Source organism: Empidonax traillii, unplaced genomic scaffold (assembly GCF_003031625.1).
Source record: "Empidonax traillii isolate 1590-97213 ecotype Southwest subspecies unplaced genomic scaffold, ASM303162v1 scaffold215:size2007263, whole genome shotgun sequence".
NCBI lineage: Eukaryota > Metazoa > Chordata > Aves > Passeriformes > Tyrannidae > Empidonax > Empidonax traillii.
Genome location: NW_020955408.1, coordinates 1,697,988 through 1,716,420, shown reverse-complemented (window position 1 = coordinate 1,716,420; position 18,433 = coordinate 1,697,988). Strand labels below are relative to the sequence as shown.

The 18,433-nt window shown below is 37.6% G+C and overlaps 1 protein-coding gene across 1 annotated transcript in view; it reads left to right on the top strand.

The window, feature by feature from the left end:
• LAMA3 (laminin subunit alpha 3) overlaps positions 1–16,564 on the top strand; it is a 112,309-nt gene extending 95,745 nt beyond the window's left edge. The window contains exons 57-77 of the mRNA XM_027887546.1: positions 702–844; positions 1,860–2,036; positions 3,132–3,283; positions 3,390–3,552; positions 4,016–4,149; positions 4,631–4,778; positions 5,647–5,766; positions 6,673–6,797; positions 7,141–7,261; positions 8,358–8,498; positions 9,270–9,400; positions 10,268–10,402; positions 12,009–12,153; positions 12,456–12,607; positions 13,016–13,205; positions 13,505–13,645; positions 14,459–14,618; positions 14,758–14,885; positions 15,012–15,105; positions 15,443–15,562; positions 15,836–16,564. Of these exons, the coding sequence (XP_027743347.1) occupies positions 702–844; positions 1,860–2,036; positions 3,132–3,283; positions 3,390–3,552; positions 4,016–4,149; positions 4,631–4,778; positions 5,647–5,766; positions 6,673–6,797; positions 7,141–7,261; positions 8,358–8,498; positions 9,270–9,400; positions 10,268–10,402; positions 12,009–12,153; positions 12,456–12,607; positions 13,016–13,205; positions 13,505–13,645; positions 14,459–14,618; positions 14,758–14,885; positions 15,012–15,105; positions 15,443–15,562; positions 15,836–15,981 (2,966 nt within the window). The 3' untranslated portion in view covers positions 15,982–16,564. The remainder of the gene's footprint in view (positions 1–701; positions 845–1,859; positions 2,037–3,131; positions 3,284–3,389; positions 3,553–4,015; positions 4,150–4,630; positions 4,779–5,646; positions 5,767–6,672; positions 6,798–7,140; positions 7,262–8,357; positions 8,499–9,269; positions 9,401–10,267; positions 10,403–12,008; positions 12,154–12,455; positions 12,608–13,015; positions 13,206–13,504; positions 13,646–14,458; positions 14,619–14,757; positions 14,886–15,011; positions 15,106–15,442; positions 15,563–15,835) is intronic.
• The last annotated feature ends 1,869 nt before the right edge of the window (positions 16,565–18,433 follow it).

Here is an 18,433-nt window from a genome sequence, read left to right as displayed (position 1 = left end):
TATAAGTAATACTTAGAAAAATGATAGGTCTGTATTTCATTTTATTTGCCTTAGGGTTGCAGTCTGCAGATCCTTTCAGGGTGAGTTTTTTAGTTTGGGTTTTTTTGTAATCACAGGAGATGAAAAATTGTTTCCTGTTATAATGGAAATTCTCGTACTATTTTCTGCTGAAATAAATGTGCCCAGATACTGTAAGGCTCATGGCTAAATCGTGCTGTCTAGCAACCTTGACACAAGAATATAAGACATGCCCTGTTCAGTCAGGCCAGCAGTGTGCTCGCCCCAGTATTCACTCTCTGACAGTGGCAGCAGGAGATGCTATGCTGGAAATGCACGTAAGCCTGACTCCTGTCTGCTGTCCTTTATCCTCATCCTCCCATAGCATCCACAGTCACTGCATAATAATGTTAGAGACCACATTGCTGTTCTACTTAATATTTTTTTTCTGGACTTTTATCGAAGACATTTTTGAAAGTGCTGATTCTGACTGCTTCTGCAAATACCTTTGGCCACAAATTTCAGGAGTACAACAGCATCTGTATAAACTCCTGGTTTTAGTGAGAGCTTCCTAATATTGTTGTGAAAACAGTTCAGTCATCATTCTGTCCCCTGTGTTTCTGTAATTGTGTAGCAATAAGGAATTTTTGCATTTTGTTTTCCTCTTCGTTTTTGGCATCAATTATTTTTTTCTTTCACTGCAGTGAAAAATTTGACAAACCAACTTCCAGACCTTTTCAGCAAGATCCGGAGTATCAACCAACAGCTGATGCCAATAAGCAACATCTCTGAGAACATAAATCGCATAAGAGAGCTGATTCAGCAGGCAAGAGATGCTGCAAATAAGGTCTGTCATGAGCATTGCAATCATTCTTGACCTCAGTGTTTTGGACACACAACAGTACTTTTGCTCCTCTTTCTCTTTCTAAATAATTTTGTTTAAATGTGTGTGAAAGACCAGACATAAATTTAATTCAACAGCACCACCCAGGATTTAAAGTAACTGTGATGAAGGGAAGCATAATAATTTGTACATTAGAAGGAGTGGATGCAGTATCGTCCTGCTACGCCTTTCTCCCATTAGGTTTTTTCCCAGGGCATCTCTGCAATACTTATTTGTACAACAGCCTCTTGCCTCCCAAGGTACATTGCTGTTGTTTTGGCAGCAGGGATAGAGTTGGATCTGCAGCTTAGGGGCAGGGCTCTCCACCCACATGTGGCCAGTTGAGCATTGACACAGCTAAAAAAGTTGGGCAGCTCTATGCTCTCATTTCTTCAGCTGTTCCAAGATGTTAGAAATTGGCTACTAGCATCTTCTTACTGGACTGTTCTTTCTCCATTTAAGTAACTACTGTAGTTGCTGAAGGGATAGTGTGGTCTCATCCCTGAGAAGCATCTCTGAGATCATCACAAATAACCTCAGTTACAGTGAATAAGAGGAATCAGGGATCACGGTGCAAATAGCTGTAATTGGACACGTCTTTACAGTATCAGAGGTGCGTTATAATTCCCCACTGACAGTCAAGTCCATCTAAGTGAAGCATCAGGATGTGTATGTAGACATCTAAATAATTTATAGGCTTGCTCTTTGGAGCTGCAGGGCACATCCTTCTGGTTAATTGATGTCTGGAATAAAAAAGTGCTGTGTTAAGTGAGTATTGATAATACAGATTACTGTATTATCCAGTCTGTTTCCTAATTATATTGTTTGGTAGGATCAGAGTTCAAATCTCTAGTAATTGGTGGCTGAAACATGGCTAGGATGTGTAATAGGTTTCTTTGCAATTAAACACAACAGGGAAGTAAGTAGAATTAGTAGAAAGAGATAATTATAATGTATTGAATTTCGTTTTTCTTAACAGGTTGCTATTCCTATGAGGTTCAATGGTAGTTCCGGCGTAGAGGTTCGACCTCCAAGCAACCTTGAAGATCTGAAAGGCTATACTTCACTTTCTTTGTTTCTCCAAAGACCTCAGAAAAGATTAGATGCTCCTGAAAGGGCATCAAATAAGTTTGTACTGTACCTGGGTAGTAAAGATGTAGGTATATTTTGATATTTAATCTGATTTTTAGAACATACATCACGTTTTGAGAAACGGATGGGAAGTGATCTATTTTGACTGAAGTTTATAGCTCCTCTTGGCTTATTTCTTTATAATTGCTGATATGTGGCAGTAGAAGTGTTTTGTTGATTCCTTCACTGGCAAAGTAACTTGTTGTGGGGCTGACTGCTCGGCCCTTTGATTCTTTGCTGTTTTGCTCCTTTGCAAGTTACCTCTTTGTCATGGATTCCATCTCCTGCCCAACTCCTGGCTCAGAGCTTTGACTCTTTTCACAGTATAAGTCACTGTGCATTTCTCCGTTGGTTAAGAAGTGATAATTTCAGTCTGAAAATTCAGCCCTTTGGCTCTTAATTTCTTTCTCTTCTGAATATGCAGAATAATGCAGACCTGCTTGTGCATTCAGGCTTGCTCCATCACCATCAAACATTTTAAAAATTTTCTGCATTCAGTTCCTAAATGCATTTTTAAGTCTTAATATTTGGCAGTAGCTGTATCTGTACTTAATCTCATGATACACAGAAAGATGTTTAAAGGTAGTTGTTCTACACTGGATTTCACCTGTTTATCCCCTGAATATCTGGCCAGGATATCTGTTGACAGCATTTTAATTTTTTACTTTTGAAATATGATATGTTGAAGAAACATAGTATGAATTTCTTTGGAAAATGACTTGCTCCCAGTCACCTCAGCAGGAAACACTGTCCTTCACTGAAACTTGTTCTGAACATCTTTTTTGTTTCACAGATGTTGAGTCTAGCTTTTAGTAAAGGTGTTATGTTTTCATGGCTTTATCTGGGAGATTTTAAAAATTATTTTAGCTGTTATGATTACAAAAATAAAAAGCCACACATGACTTTCCCATTAATTTGTAACTATATTTATTGAATCAGTGCAGCATATAATATTACCATTTTTTCTTCCCAGAACTGATAAACTTAATTCTCATCATTAGGTAGGTGGATTTCATATGACTCATGCACAGTATGATGATGTCTCTGAGGAAGTGCTGCTGTATTTTGCCTTCATTAACATTAATCATTTATTAATTATTATTTGCTTTTCTATTTTTAGGCCTCCAAGGACTATATTGGTATGGCTGTGAAAGATGGTCACCTTACTTGTGTGTATAACCTGGGAAGTGGTGATGGAGAAATAAGAGTAAAGTCATTGGTGACTGAAAGTGAAACTGAGGAAGCTGTTATGGATCAAGTTAAGTTTGAAAGGTATAAGATCCACAGTGCATAAAAATCTTCTCAAAATCCTGCTAAGAATGATTTTTGTGTTTTTTTTAGTGTGATGTGATATTCTGCCTCTCTGTTTCGGTTTTAGGATTTACCAGTATGCAAAGCTGAATTACATCAGAGCAGCAACATCAATTTCTCCAGAGCAAGAAAGCCCTCTGAGTGCAAGCAGTGGAGGCAGTGACACTCTCCTAAACCTTGATCCCAGCACTGTTGTCTTTTATGTTGGGGGATACCCCGCAGATTTTAGGGTACAAAGAGTTTCTTAATATTTTAAAGAGATTTTGTGTTAATCATTCTGTTGTTCTTACAGGTAAAGATTGGAACCAGCAGTCTTTCAAAGCATGTGTAAAAGTTTATCCAGTAGGAATAGATGGGATGCAAGGAGATGCCACTTTCTACAGAATCTGCCTGGCTTGTAGCATGCTAAACTCAAAGCAGGGAGCATGAATAAAGCATGAAACCTGTCCAGCCCTGCTAAGTACCGTTCCCAATGCATCCATGTGACTCCACTTTAAATTGGGCTGCAGTATTCCTGGGGTGGTATCAGATGGTTTGGAGATTATATACAAGTTTATAATTTTTTTAATATATAGTTAGATTGTCATATTCTTTGTCTTAATAATATTTGCAGTAGGTCTTAGCAGTTAGATGTCAATGTAAAATTTTATCAGCTGATATTAATGGAATGTTTTCGATGATGCTATTTTGCAGCCTCCACGTAATCTTGACTATCCTAATTATGAAGGCTGCATTGAATTAAACAGCCTAAATGAGCAAATTATCAGCCTTTACAACTTCAAGAGGACATTTAATCTCGATACCACTGAAGTGCAACCCTGCAGAAGGTATTGATATAAACATAGAAGTGTTGTGCAGTTCTGTGATTTTATCATTATGTATTCTTGTCTTTTTTCATCCAGATGAATAACCACTGTAGCTAAACTGGTGATTTTTTTTTCTAATTCTTGATCATTATTACATTTCTCAGAGAAAATTCTTAGTGATGGCACGATTCACATTTATGGCAATTGCTGTCTGTTTAAACTTAGGTGTTATAAAATCCAGACACAATTTGTGGACTAATGGGTTCAGCTCCTTTATAAACTAAACATTGCATTAAGTTCAAAAAGTCAGTCACTAATGATTTCCTTTCTAAAGACCAGATGTAAGTCTGATAGAAGGCAGTGGAAGGTTTTCTCTCTGCTTGAGCTTGATCAGAATTTGGCCCTATACCAAATGCTTTAACTTAAGCTTTTTTAAAACTGCAATGGCAGTAAGTCCACGAGGTAGTAGTTTCTGCTCACCTGTGACATTGAATTATTACAGGTATAAAGAAGAGACTGACCAAAGCTATTTTGAGGGCACTGGTTATGCCCGTGTCACAGCAAAACAAAGAAGTGCTGACCGAGTACGGTACGAGCAGACAATTGAAACTACTGCAGATGAAGGCGTTGTGTTTTTTGCAGCACATGAGGTAATGTGTGGAATGCTTCTGTCTGTTTTGTGGTCAGAGAATGTTTTTAAAAATCTTGCTTATTCAAGAACATGTTAGATTTAGTAATAACTGTAAGGAAATGTCTTAAAAGTGTGATTTTTTTCTATGAGGAAAGTTAGTAGATTCTGCTGTATGTTTAATGTCACATGGTTTAGTTTTTGATAATTATGCAAGGAACAGGGAGTTGGACTTGATCATCCTTATGGTGCCTTCCAACCTGAGGTATTCTATGATTCCACAATGGCTGCTGAATATTCACTTTGTCAAAGCTGAGAAAAAAAAAATCATTTCAAATAGCTGTTCCATTAGGCCATGCAGAGAATTCAGAACGGGGGCAGGAAAGGAGGAATGTAGTTGGAATCAAACCTATGTTGGAATCAAACCTATGTTGGAATACTGAAATCCAACAATATTGGAAGTGCATTCTTCCCAAATCTAGATGTGTGTGGAAACAGAAAAAGGAAGAATATAGAAGGTGACTTGGTGACTTACACCTGTAAAAGTGCTCAAAAAGGCAGTGATGCTACTTATCTAGTACTGTTGTGGGCATATTGCAATCACTGTGACATGTTCTGGATAATTTTCGGTTTCAGTAGACATCTTGAAATGACTCGAAGTCCTTTAGATTTGAAGTATTTGAAGAATACCTGGGGGCTGATATGAGATCTGTTTATAATAGTTTAAAGTAATTGTGGTTGATTAGTGTAAGTTTTAGTCCGCTTTGTTTTATCCTTTCCCCAAAAATCTTTCTTGAAGAAACTAGATACCTTCATTAAAATTATTCATGACAGTGAAGTACATATGAATTTGTTGCGCCTTAATTGTGTTGGTGTTCTTTTCATTGCAGGATCAGTTCATCAGCGCACTAATTAAAAATGGTCACACAGTTTTTAGATACAAAGTTGACTCTGAACCTCCAAAAGAAATAGAAACCAAAGCAACTGTGAATGATGGAATATATAAACAAGTATGTAATTTTAAAGAAACGAGTGATCATTATTTATGAAAATGCCGATTAGGTGAAACTAAATATCCTGTTGTAATGATTAGTTGTGGAGTTTTTTTGTGAGGAAATCTAGTCACTTAGGGATTAGTTTGGACATGTGAAAATTAATCTTTCTCTTGCCATGCTTTACTGTGAATAAGTTCAATTTTAACAGTAAAACCACCAAAGAAAAAACTTTGTCAGAGAAATGCTGTGTACATTGCAATTATTGATATTAGTTTAATACTTAGATTAGTGTTTTCACCACCTAAGGATTTATTTCTTCAGGGTGGGCTGATTTTTATAGGGATTACTCTTTTGTAGTCTTTTTGTTGTTGCTTGTCTCCTTAGCTTCAGTCCAGCTTTTTTGTAGTGCTACCTTAGTAAAATCATAAAGACATTTCTAAAAACCTTTGATTTCCATGTTGAATTATTCTCCGTTTTCCCCTTAATACATTTCCAACTAAATAGTGTAAATGCAGGGACTACTGGAAGGAACTTTCATGCCCTATTGGGTCAAGTTACCTCCAGCCAACTGACTGACTTAGTCCTTGTATCTGACAGCAGCTTCTGAATTTTCAGCTGCAAACAGAAGACAATACCTGAATCTTAGATGAGGTGTGTTTTTAGGGCAGTCTTTCTGAGGAAAATAAAACCTCGCCTTGTATTTAGATAGTAGGGCGTTTTCCTTAGGCATTTGCTTTGGCTAAATACCCAAATTTTGCAAAATACCTTTGAACTACTGCAGTTATCCTGGATTTAAACACTAGTAAACAAGGGGCAGGGGGGGAACCACCATTGAGTTCCGCTCCATGAGAGTACTTTTAATCTGCTAAATTATTTTTGTTTCTGCCAAGTGAAGTAATTCTCATTATTCACATATTTCAGATTAATTTGGTGTTTGACAGAAAAAGGAATATTGTTTATGTCAGTCCTGATATTAAAGCCAACATACATGTCTTCAATTTCACGGAGTATTACCTAGGTGGAATTCCACCTTTTCTACGGGAACGGTGAGTAAAAAAGACTGTAATGCACAGGCTTTGTATGGAAACTCCATCTAAACTCTGTCCTTAAACAATTTCTTACATACTCAGGCAGGTATCTTATGTGACATAAAAAGAACAAGTGTATAATACGTGATCATAATCTGTGATTTTTGGCTAAGGGTGAGATCTTTGTTGGAGTGTATCCTGAAGAATGGGTTTGATCAGCATGAAGTGTGTGTACACAAGAAAGCTTGCTCTTGTGCTGGTTTTCTGTTTCTTATATTGTCAGCATTTATAGGCTACTGTAGTGGTGTACTTTGAAATGCTAGGCTACTGAACTCTTTTTCCTTCCTCTCTCTGGAACCAGCTTTAATATATCCACACCTCCATTCCGGGGCTGCATGAAGAATGTGAAAAACCCAGCCACTGCATCTGTTATTTTTGACGAGACTTTTGGTGTCAGCAAGAAATGTTCAGATGACTGGAAGGTAATTAAAAAAGTTCCTTAAAAACTTCTCCTTGAGTTCACAGAGTCTGGTTTGCCTGTAAATCCTGGACCATTATGTTTTAATTAGGTCAAAAATTATATTTGGTTAACATGTGACTGCAATGAAAGAACATAGGCTGAGTATGAAGGTGCAGAAGAATACTGTTTAATACTGTTTACAGTTAAGAATTCATATTTACCACGTAAGCTTATTGGCTTCTATTTGCTGTTATTGATTAGTCTGGAATACTTAATTACTTAATACTATTCTGGATCTTTCCTCTCATCAAGGTGTTTATGCTTCCTAATTAAATGACTTCTCAACCTTTTTTCTTGAAAGATCTTAACAGACTACTTCTGCTGAAGTCTCACACTGTAAGGCTATTGCTCCACTCATCTGGTTGTTTTGTAATTATTTTCTGTGCACCCTTGAGTTTTGCCCTTATGTTTTTGATATGGGACAGTGTGACATTTCGGTGCTGGTTTGATCAGTGCTGTATGGAGAGATCAAAATTATCCTTCTGCTTCTCCTCACTGCTGCTTACATGGTGCATTATCTCATTTGCCCATTTTTACTATGGCCTTGCACTGTAAGTTTGTGCTTCTTTGCTTTCCCTTAGTGGCATCTAAACCTTTTACAGAGCAATTTCCCCGTGCAGAGGATCTGACCTTCATTCTTTGTATCTGTGCAACTTCTCAAGTATTAAAACCTGTCTTGTGTCAAAAGGCACAGGTATATTCTGTCTTATGACTCACACAGTTTCAGTTATGTAGCTCATCTACACAGCTCCATAGCCACTCTCTTTTGTGTCCCCAAGTGTGAAAATTTTCAAAGCCAGAGTACCTAGAGATGAACAGTTCATTATACTCAGTAAGTCTCATCTCCCTTTAGAATTTCTCAGATCATAGTTAATACTATTAATGCCAATTCAGTCAGTCTGTTCTGTACTGAAATAATGGTGCTCGTGGTTTGCCTTGTGCTGGGTTTTGACTGGAGTCGGTCACAATTATGTTGAGTGGGGCAGCTGTTGTCTCATGTTTCCATTTCTTCTGATTAAAAGGAAAATCACTGAAAGCATGATTTTTCTCTCTTTCAGCTTGTCAGATCTGCAGCTTTCTCCACAGAGGGAACACTGAGTCTGAGTGCAACAGATTTCCCATATCCCAAGGATTTCCAAGTTGGCTTTGGCTTTCAGACCATGTCTTCGACTGGAACACTCCTAAATTACAATCTACGGGTATGAAACTTGTTCAGCTTTGCGTATGTGATTGGTTTTATCTCTGAATTAGTCTTGTCAGTTTGTGTTCTAAGTCTCATGTATATTTCTGTATTTTAAGGCAAGAAATGGTGATTATAATCACCTTTTGAGCATGGCATCTTGAGTGTCATAGGCTAAACAAATGCATCCTGGCAGTTTCTTCACTCAGCCAGCAAGTAGTTTGATAAGTAACTGAGCTTTGAACTTGAGCCTTCTGCAGACAAGCTCATGCACCTAACACCGCCATCCCAGTAAGAAAACTATTGCCTAATACAGTTGGCTGGAAATTTTCTCAGGAAAAACAGTCATTCTGCCCACACAGAAAGGTTTTCATGATCAAATATGCAGAGAAAAGGGGTTGATTTTGGCTATGATCCCTCAGAAAGCAGGGATGTTCAAGCAGAACCCCATTCTTGCTGGCTGGAGGTGTTAAAAAATGAATGCAAACCAGGCATTTGAGAAGGGGAGAACTGACTCCTCTGCTTTTTGTAAAAATAAACAAGTATTTTAACTAACTGTTTGGTACTCAGAGTGCAGAGGTATTTTAAAACAGAAACTGTGCTAATTGTGCAGAATGTGGCGTAACATCTCATACTGGATGACTGAGAATGCAGATTTTAGGAAATTTTAGGAAATTTTAGGAAAATTTGTTTCTTACAAGCAGCCACTGAGAACTGCATTAATTAATGGCAGTAGCAAGAACTAAAGGCTCTTGTATTTGGCTGATGATTTTCTGGGATTCTTTTATAGCCTGATGTTCTTACCATCTTTCTGAGACCTGGCTCTGTAACTGCAAAGATGCGAGAGAAGGAAATCAAACTGGACAAGAAATACGAGGATGGGTCAATGCATTATGTGACAGTAATAAAAACGGACAACACGTGAGTCCAGTTCTTCATCTGATTCTGTATGTTGTGGTTGGAGAAAGAAGATTCAAATTTTGTGGGACACGTTCTTTCAATAAATATCTAAACATGGCCTCTGCTAGGAAAGGATACTTAAATAAGGAAGGAAAAGGAGATTTTTGGTCTGTAAAGGTACATTTTAGTACCTGTATGGACAGCTGTTTCAGCTGTACCCCATTATGCATCTTTTATAGGTTGTGTGAGTTTTCACTGCTTGTCTAGCTGGAGCTTTGGAGGCTTTGGAGCTTTTCCCCTTCCCATAACCTTTACCACTGTAACATAGGTGGTTAAATGACCGGGGAAGAAGCAAATGTTGTGTCTGTTTTTTCATCAGTGGTCTTCCACACAGATATCAGAGACAATGTACTGAAAAGTTCCTGAATTATATTGATTTCTGTGGAACACATGAAATTACAGATGTGTTAGTTGAAGTGGAAAGTTTTAAATGGTTGGCTATAACTTTGGGTGATTATAACTTGATATGTCTGTAGTAGCTGTTGCTCACAGGTCAGGTGCACCATTTAGACACAAAGAATTGAATCCTGTTCCAGAGATGTCAATGACAGTTTTTTCATGAATTTCAGTTGGACCAGGATTTCACTGTAGGACTGAAGTATGAGATTCAACTCTTGTGCAGTATCTAGTATGGAAAAGCAGAGCAGTTTCACTGCAGTCAGTGAGAACATACTGAAAAAATCCCAGAAGTAAGCTAATGAAGCTCTAGCATAATTAAAATGTAACAAGAAAACACATCTGTCAAATAGTTTTTTTCTATATATATTTCATTTTGTTTCATAACAATTTCTTTATATTCCATACTTATTTTGATTCACTTTGTTTCAGAGTACATCTGCTGGTTGATGATGAGTCAAAATCAGAATCAGTTGACTCTTCCAGGGCATCCCAGGGGTCAAACAGACCTATAAAATTTGGTGGAGATAGTTTTGAAGGTTGCATCTCAAACATCTTTATAAAAAGGTATTTGACCTAGAAGGAATTTTGTTTCATGCATTTTGTCCTGTTCTTCTTCTTCAATCATATTAAAATCACTTTTTGTTAAAATGCTTTTCTTCTACATGTGTGAAGCCTTCATGAATTCATAGCTTTCCTGCCCTCATATATTCAGTTATATTATACATGGTATCAAGTTGTAATTAATCTGCTATTCAGATGTAAAGGAATTTCAGTCTGAATCATACCTGTTTAGTAGTCTGTTAACCAAAGAGGGAATTCTACATAGTGAATTGGAAATGTCCCAAAAAGGCATCCAAAGAGATCTGCTAGATTGTATTGTTATGGCTCCCCAGGGAGGCAGGTAATGAAAGGAGCAAAGCTGCTGACAGAACCAAAACAGTTACACAAACAAATGAGAGCATTATGTATAGAAATCATGTGCCTGATTTAGTTTGTTTCTTTTCTTCACGTGTTTGTCTGGTTATTAGAGACATCTTACAGGCAAAATTTAGGAGAAAAAAATAGGAGTAAATATATTTCTAGAAGAAAAGCTTTCCTTGGCACGTAAGTGATGTCCCAGTGGGACTTAGTGTTAGCTAAGTTTTGCTGAGTATTTATACATGTGTAGAGTTTTCAAAAAATGGTTTGGGTTGGAAGGGACCTTTAAAGATCATCTGGTTCCATACCTCCTGAAATAGGCAGGGACACCTTCCACTAGACCAGGTTGCTCAAGTTATGTCTTCATTTAAAGCACTGCAAGACAACGAAGTAATCTGCGTATTAACCTCCCCATCAGAAAACAAATTTGGTAAATTGCTTTTAGTAAAAAAAAATAGATGGAGAATTAATACTGTAGCCAGTCCGATTAAGTGAATAGAGAACAACCAGCATTGAAGGAGTTCAGTTTTCACCCCCAACTCTACCGCTCTTCTCATAGAAAACCGTGGGCAGCGAACTTCATTGCCTTTTCTTGTTGTAAAGTGTTTTGTAATTTACTGATTAAAGATGCTGTGTGCAACTTAAAAAATTATAGTATTACATAATATTATTCTTTATACACACGGGAAATTGATTTCAACAGTCTTTCTGATAATTTGGCTCTAATGCTAAAGCTGCATATGAAGCTGTGATGGGCTTTTGCCCCTTGACAAAACTCTTTAGAATATCTTATTTAAGAGAGAGTGAATCACTGACTGAGCAGAACCTGATGTTGCCATTTTTTCTTGATCCGCTACTGGTTTTGATTAATAACCAGCAAAGTTTTATAGACTGATCCATAATCTTATTTAATAAAGCCACTGTCATTTTTTTCTCTTTTTTTTAATGGCAGTATTTGTTTGGGTCTTTTAAATGGATAGCTTTCAGCAAAAAATACTTTATTTAGAATATATGAGAATAAAAACATTGGAATTTTTCCATAGCCAAAAATAAATGGGCAGAACCATGACAAATATGAGCAGTTTTTTACAGCATTGGACACAGATTTTTCTTTGAAAAATAAAAATCAGTACTTTAACATTGAATCACTGGGAAATCTGTTTTGTACAGAACACAGTTTTACAATATATTGTTGATTACGCTAAAGAAAAGGAATGCTGTCTCACAACACTTTCTGCTTTCATCACTACAGGACAGGTCAGCTCCCTGAGGTTCAAAATCTTGTGAATTATACTGGCAAGTCTGGTGTATCCCTTGGAGCTTGCCACAAATATGAGAACCTTGAACCAATGCTGCTGAAGGAATTTGAAAATCCTCTCAGGTTTAAGATGCTCAAGGTATGCTTATTGTTACTGTCACCTTCACTCCATATTGCTGCCAAGGCTTTGTCTGCACAGCCATCATTTGTAGAACTGAGATTCGGACGTTCTTATTTCCCTTCCATCTTACGTTGGAAGCAAGTTCTTACTGTGTTGGAGTTTCGTGCCAAACCCACACCTATCCAGAATGAAAACAGCTTTTCTGTCATTCAGAGAAGTCTGTTGACTGCCTCAGGTGGGAACTCTTAAATGTCTTGATTGAAATGTTTCTATTAATATGCATGCATTGTAAATGTTTCAATTCTGTCTTACATGAACAGAATGAAAAATACCTTGATTATTTGAAAGCTGCTAACATGCAAAACCACACTATACCAACTCAGTCACATGGCAGCAGTGAAGCATATCTCCTTGGAAGCATCCCCAACAGTTTCATATCCTACATGTTTTCTCCATTGTTATCTACAGACAGGTAATACAAATGTTCTCAGTTCTCCTAATACTTGAATTGTCAAAGCTGCTTGAACCTTTGGGTGCCAAGTGTCAGGATTTTCTTCTTGCTTATGTCTTGGGCCATATCAAAAGGGTGCCTCTAAAGGTTCAGGCTTTTTTTTTCTATGCAAACATTTACCTAAACTGAGTAGATTGAATGGGATGTAGTAGACAGTTACAGTACACGTTGATGCCAATTCCTAAGCCTGAATATGTCAAGTTTCATTCACATTCAGAAATGCAGACAGTGTAGAATGCCATGATTCCACTCAAATGCCATTCTGCATTTCACAAATGGGAATTTCACTGACATTTTTGTGGAGAACAGAGAGGATACAACAACTAACAAAATAGACCTATACTTGAATATGCTTACTTTCCACTACAGGTTACATTGTTCTGTAGATGTACGGACTCGATCGTCAAGAGGATTAATAGTCTTCATGGAGGGAAGGTCTGAGGACTCTTATGTGGCCCTCCGCATTTCAAAAGGACATTTTGTCTTCTCACTTGGCTCTGGAGGAAAACAAATCAAAATCAAAACCAGTATGAAATACAATGATGGGCAGTGGCACACTGTAAGTAGTAGGGCACAGGAACTGTAGTGAAAGCACAACTAGCACTCAGCAGGCACAGCCTATTGAATTTTTAAGATTTAAGAAACTCAGTTTTGGTCATCAGAAGTTAATTCCTATGCCTGAAAGTTCATGTGGTTGACAGGTCTCTGAGAGAGCTTATTGAGACTGATGGTTCCAGCATGTTATTTTCAGTTTCAGTATTTCAACAATATGGTGTCTGATTTAAAGACAAAGAAAATCTCCAGTGGCTTTCATTAGCCTTTGGGTTTTTCATTCTGTTATGTTTGCACCCTGGAAAGGTGGTCTTCAGCACCGATGTGAAGAACGTCCGCCTTGTGGTTGATGGTCTTAGGGCCCAGCACAGAAGATTAACAACAAATTCTGCCATCAGCATTAAGCCACCTATCTACATGGGAGGGCTGCCATCACTGAAAAAACAGGTAAATAATTGACACATCCACCCACACACACTCCCCATGCTGCGCTAATTACATGTGAAAGCGTTTAATATGCAGGATTTCTGTGCTGAAGAGCTCTGGGGGGTATTTCCAAGCACCAGGTGAGCACCATCTGTGACTGGTGTTTGCAGTTGTGCATTACAGATCTTCTTCCTCACCTATTCACACAGCCTTCATCTGGACCCATATTTTCAACATGTGTTGCTGAGACACTGATGACTAACGTGTACTGTTTCCATTTTTATTCTTTAAAAATGGAGAAGACCAAAGTCACATTTTTAATTCCAGAAATTCTGCAGAATATTTCCCTCAGTGGAATAAGCAATAATCTGCAGAGAAGCAAAAGAGCAAATTGAGCAAATTTCTCATTAAAGAATTATGGATGTAGAACTGGATTTTAATCTGAAATATATGTGGTTTCTGTTTAAAAATGGGACAATTAATGATCCAGCGTATTTTATAAAATCAGATTTAAATAAACAGACTCTTAGGAAGGGAAGGGGGTACTTGAGATTTCACAATTCTTCTTGCATTGTCTTTTTGACACATCATTGGGAAGTATCTGTTCTACAAGCAGGAGTTACGTTAATTCAAAATCAACTGTTACTTTCATGTTTTAAACTCTTTTCTTAGACCTTTGGAATATCTTTTCACTGCATCCAAGATGGGTTTTAGGTGCCTTTAGAACCAATTGGCTTTCTATAGTCCAGCAGTCCAAAAGAACTAATGTTTAGTATTATTACTTAAAAAATTGCCATAATGCTCTAGTATTCATGTTTTGAAATATGTTTTCAGAATATACCAATGAAGGGTTTCAAGGGTTGCCTGAGGAATATTAAGGTGAATGGAGAAGTTATGAATGCACCTCTGCAAAAAAATGGCATACTTCCATGTCTGGACGTTTCCATGGACACGGGGATTTATTTCTTTAATGAAGGAGGATATATCACCATTGGTAAGCTGTGCAGAGATTATGGTATCTGGAATTATGTCTGAAGTGTGGATGTGTATGGATTATTTTATTTATTTTTATGTGATTTTCCAATTATCTCCTCCTATGATCATTCCTCTACCCACTGTTTATTTCTCCATAGGTAATTTGTTGATGGGCTTGGATTTTAGGATTGTATTCACCATTCGACCCAGGAGTTCAACAGGTATACTCCTCCATGCTGGAAGCAAGCAAGACAACTACTTGACTATTTACATGGAAGGAGGAAAGGTAAGTACAGACTGTTTCCATTTCAGCAGAAATGGAATGTTTCCCTCATTCAGCAGGGAGAATTCTGACCTCTTTCTGTTGCTCCTTTCCTTTGTGACAGTAGCTTAAAAGATAACTTTTTTACAGGTCATTGCTGCTGGAAATAGTGGTGCTGGAGAATTCCAGACATCAGTCACACCTAAGAAACCTCTGTCTGATGGACAGTGGCATACCATTGCAGGTAAATTGTACATACCAGTTCTTCTGAAGCTTTGAAGAGCTAGTGGGCACAGAGCACTGCAGCTCCAGATTTTATTAATCATTTCACTTCCGTTTATTTTGAGAATACTCTTTAGAACAATATACATGTCTTGTGTTAATTCAAGGCTTTACATAAGATTTTTTGGGGGGCTCTCTTAAGCCCCAGACTACTTAGCTGTGTCAGCCTGACTTTGAATTAAAACCTGGTTTTCCTATGAGTTAAATTTCAAGAAAGATGCTATTTAAAAATAGTGCCATATCTAGTTGATTCTTTAATAGAGTTGAGAAAGAGTTCTCATTTACCTGCTCCTTTGCAGTCTCTCAGAAGGAGAACACTGTGCAGCTAGAGGTGGGCATAGAGAGTAGCTCTACCACTGGACTTCGACCCTCTCCTCCTAGACGTGTGTATCAGCCACTCTACTTTGGCAAAATTCCAGGTAATATTACTGGGGGGTATTTTTGTGTTTGTGGGGGTTTTTTGTTTGTTTTGGGGGGTTTTTTGTGTGGTTTTGTTTGTTTGTTTGTTTTGGTAAAAAATTTTTGTTGGTTTTGTTGTTGGTTTTGTTTTTTGTTTTTGTTTTTTACAAAGGTCCAATGCATGCATGTAGTCCTATATTATTCCCCCTCTTTTGAAAAGCCTTGCAGTAATTAATGTTCTTTAAAATAATTTACATTTTATTAACTTGGTCTTACTCCCTTGGTTTTTGTAGCAAATCTGGACACCCCGTGGCTTCCAGTTAAAGACCCATTTTTTGGCTGCCTTCGGAGTATTAACATCAATGACAAACACGTCTCCGTCAGGAGAATTTCAGAGATCCACGGTGTAGTGAATTTGCATGGGTGCCCAGCAAAGTAACTGCTGTTACAGTTGTTGTACACACATCAGATGGTGTCTGATGAAGTGGAAATGGTGTCTGGTGCTGTGAATTCCCTTTTTGCTGAACACCACCAGTCATCAGGCTGGTTATTCTGAACAGCTAGGGAGCAAATGCATCCTCTGGATGTGGACTGTGCCAAAGCAAACGTAAAGTATTTGCTTTGATAAACTCCCTTTTAAATGTTATTGATTTCCAAGGTAATCTGTTGTGCCTTTTGAAATATATGCAGAAAACATAATTGTATATACCCTACCGGGCCAAATTCTGCTCTCATCCACAACAGCCTAAACTTGAGCAACTCCAGTGCCTTAATTTTGGAAATTTGCCTTAATGTTGGTCACCTTGAGAGCAAATTTGATCCATTAATATAAAGAATTTTATAAAAATATAAATATCTTTGGATTGTTGTTTATACAGAAATGTACATTAATGTTAAAAACAATAATAATAATATAAATGGAGTTTGAAGCACTTTAAGGAGTGAAACTCTGGGAGTTTGTTACAATGTTAGGAATTGTGGGGCCAAATAAATGCAGAATGTTCCTAAAACCATCCAGTTTCTTGTTTGTTTTTGTCAACCTGGTGGGGTTTTTGTGTGCTTTTTACCATCTGCTAAATCCTGATGGCTTTATCCAAATGTTTGAGTAGCTCTAATAAGCTGGTTTGCCTGAATAAGCAGATATCCCTCATTTCTGCATATTTCAATTTGATTATCCAAAAATCTCAGAGAGTAATTTTTATTGTGATCTTCAGAGCCAGAAAGTCTTCTTTTCTAGGCAATTTTTTTTCCTAATCAAATGAAGACAAGTTATATCAAGAATTGCAGCTGCACCTGCTACAATTATGTAGCATGAATTACAGGACTAAACCAGCAAAACTGTTTACTTTGACATTCAGATCTTTACTTTGTACCTGATTGTGACCCACAGTGAACGGCAGGGAACACAGTTTGCTTTATTCTCTGGAGTGAAGTGCTGGACTGAATAGACTTAACGTGGCTTCTTCATTGTCATTTAGAATCAACATTTTGATAGTTTATCTTTTTTCCCCAATGCCCTGTTGCCAATCTGTTTTTTTTTTTTTTTTTCTCCTTTTTAATAAAAACGTTTTCTAACACTGGTCCTCGATGTAGACAGGCATGCAAACAAATCCTCCTTCCCACTTAATGCTCCTACTTTCAACTACCTTCTTGCTGAAGGTGCAGCAGTGTGTCATTAGAGTGTTTGAAGTGAGGTGCAAGCTGGATTAATAGAAGAAGATGCCAGATACAGCCTTATGGCTTTGGTCATTAATCCCTTTTCAAATTTTTGCAGCTTTGCAGGTCCTTTGCATCTTCTCAGGGCAGCAAAAATGTCAGAAAGCTGTTCACACCAAATCTTGTGTTGCTTTCTCTTTTATGGCAACTCTTTTACAGGTAAATCTTCCTCCACGTAGAGGTTTCTCGGCTGTAAAACTAGTTCTGGAGGGAATGGATGTAGTGAAAACATGCCAGGGTTGAGGCCTCTGAGGGAGCAGAGGATTGGCATGTAATGGCAGAGCCTTCTCTCTGGAGATGCTCTGCAGAACCATATTCTCCTGTATGGCAACCTGCCACATGGGACAGAAACAGGCATTGGCCTAGAGGTGATGGGGTTCGGAAATCACCTTTTTGGATAGCAACAACTGAATCTCCTCTACTTGGAAAGCTCCCTGCCTTTGAAGTTGATTCTGAAATACTCATGTGACCAAAACTGTGGAAATACCCAATTGACTTACTGGCCTCAGTTGACATTAAAAGTTTCCACAAGGAGAAAGGAAGAACAGTTAAATTTTATCATGCAATTCTCTAGTAACGTTCCATATCTCATGCCCATCAGACTGCTCTCTGCAGACTGCTCTCTGCTCTCTGAAGCAGATTTTCTCTAATCACAAAAAAAGCCTTTCCTCGTTCCCTCCCCCCCTCACAAAAAGCAGTCATGGCAAAGATTTTTGCATCACAGTCTGGAGCCAGTCCTGGATTTCAATTCCCTTCCATCTGATTTTATTTTATCAGAAGTGGTTTTAATGCTGACAAGAAGAAATCAAAAATGTATAAAGACTTGAGTAAATGTAAGATATAATGATCAGTAAGTATTAATACCAATACAATACTAATGCATAAGAAAGAATTAGGAAAGTCTCTTTGGTTTTAAGGTTCTTTGTGGTATTTTTTTCCCCCCATGTTTTTTTCAATTGTATTGGTTCCACACATTGTATTGCTGTTACACCTTGTTGGAATAACCAATAAAAGCCAACTAGAGTTTCAGGTTTTGTACTTTAACATAGATAAATCTATATCAGGCTGATGAACACTTAGTAAAAAGCTTTTTGATCCTGAAGAGCCAGCGGATGATCTTTCTATGAGGAAAGAAGTTGTCCTTTTTCAGCTAATGAAGACTTTTTATTCCTGAG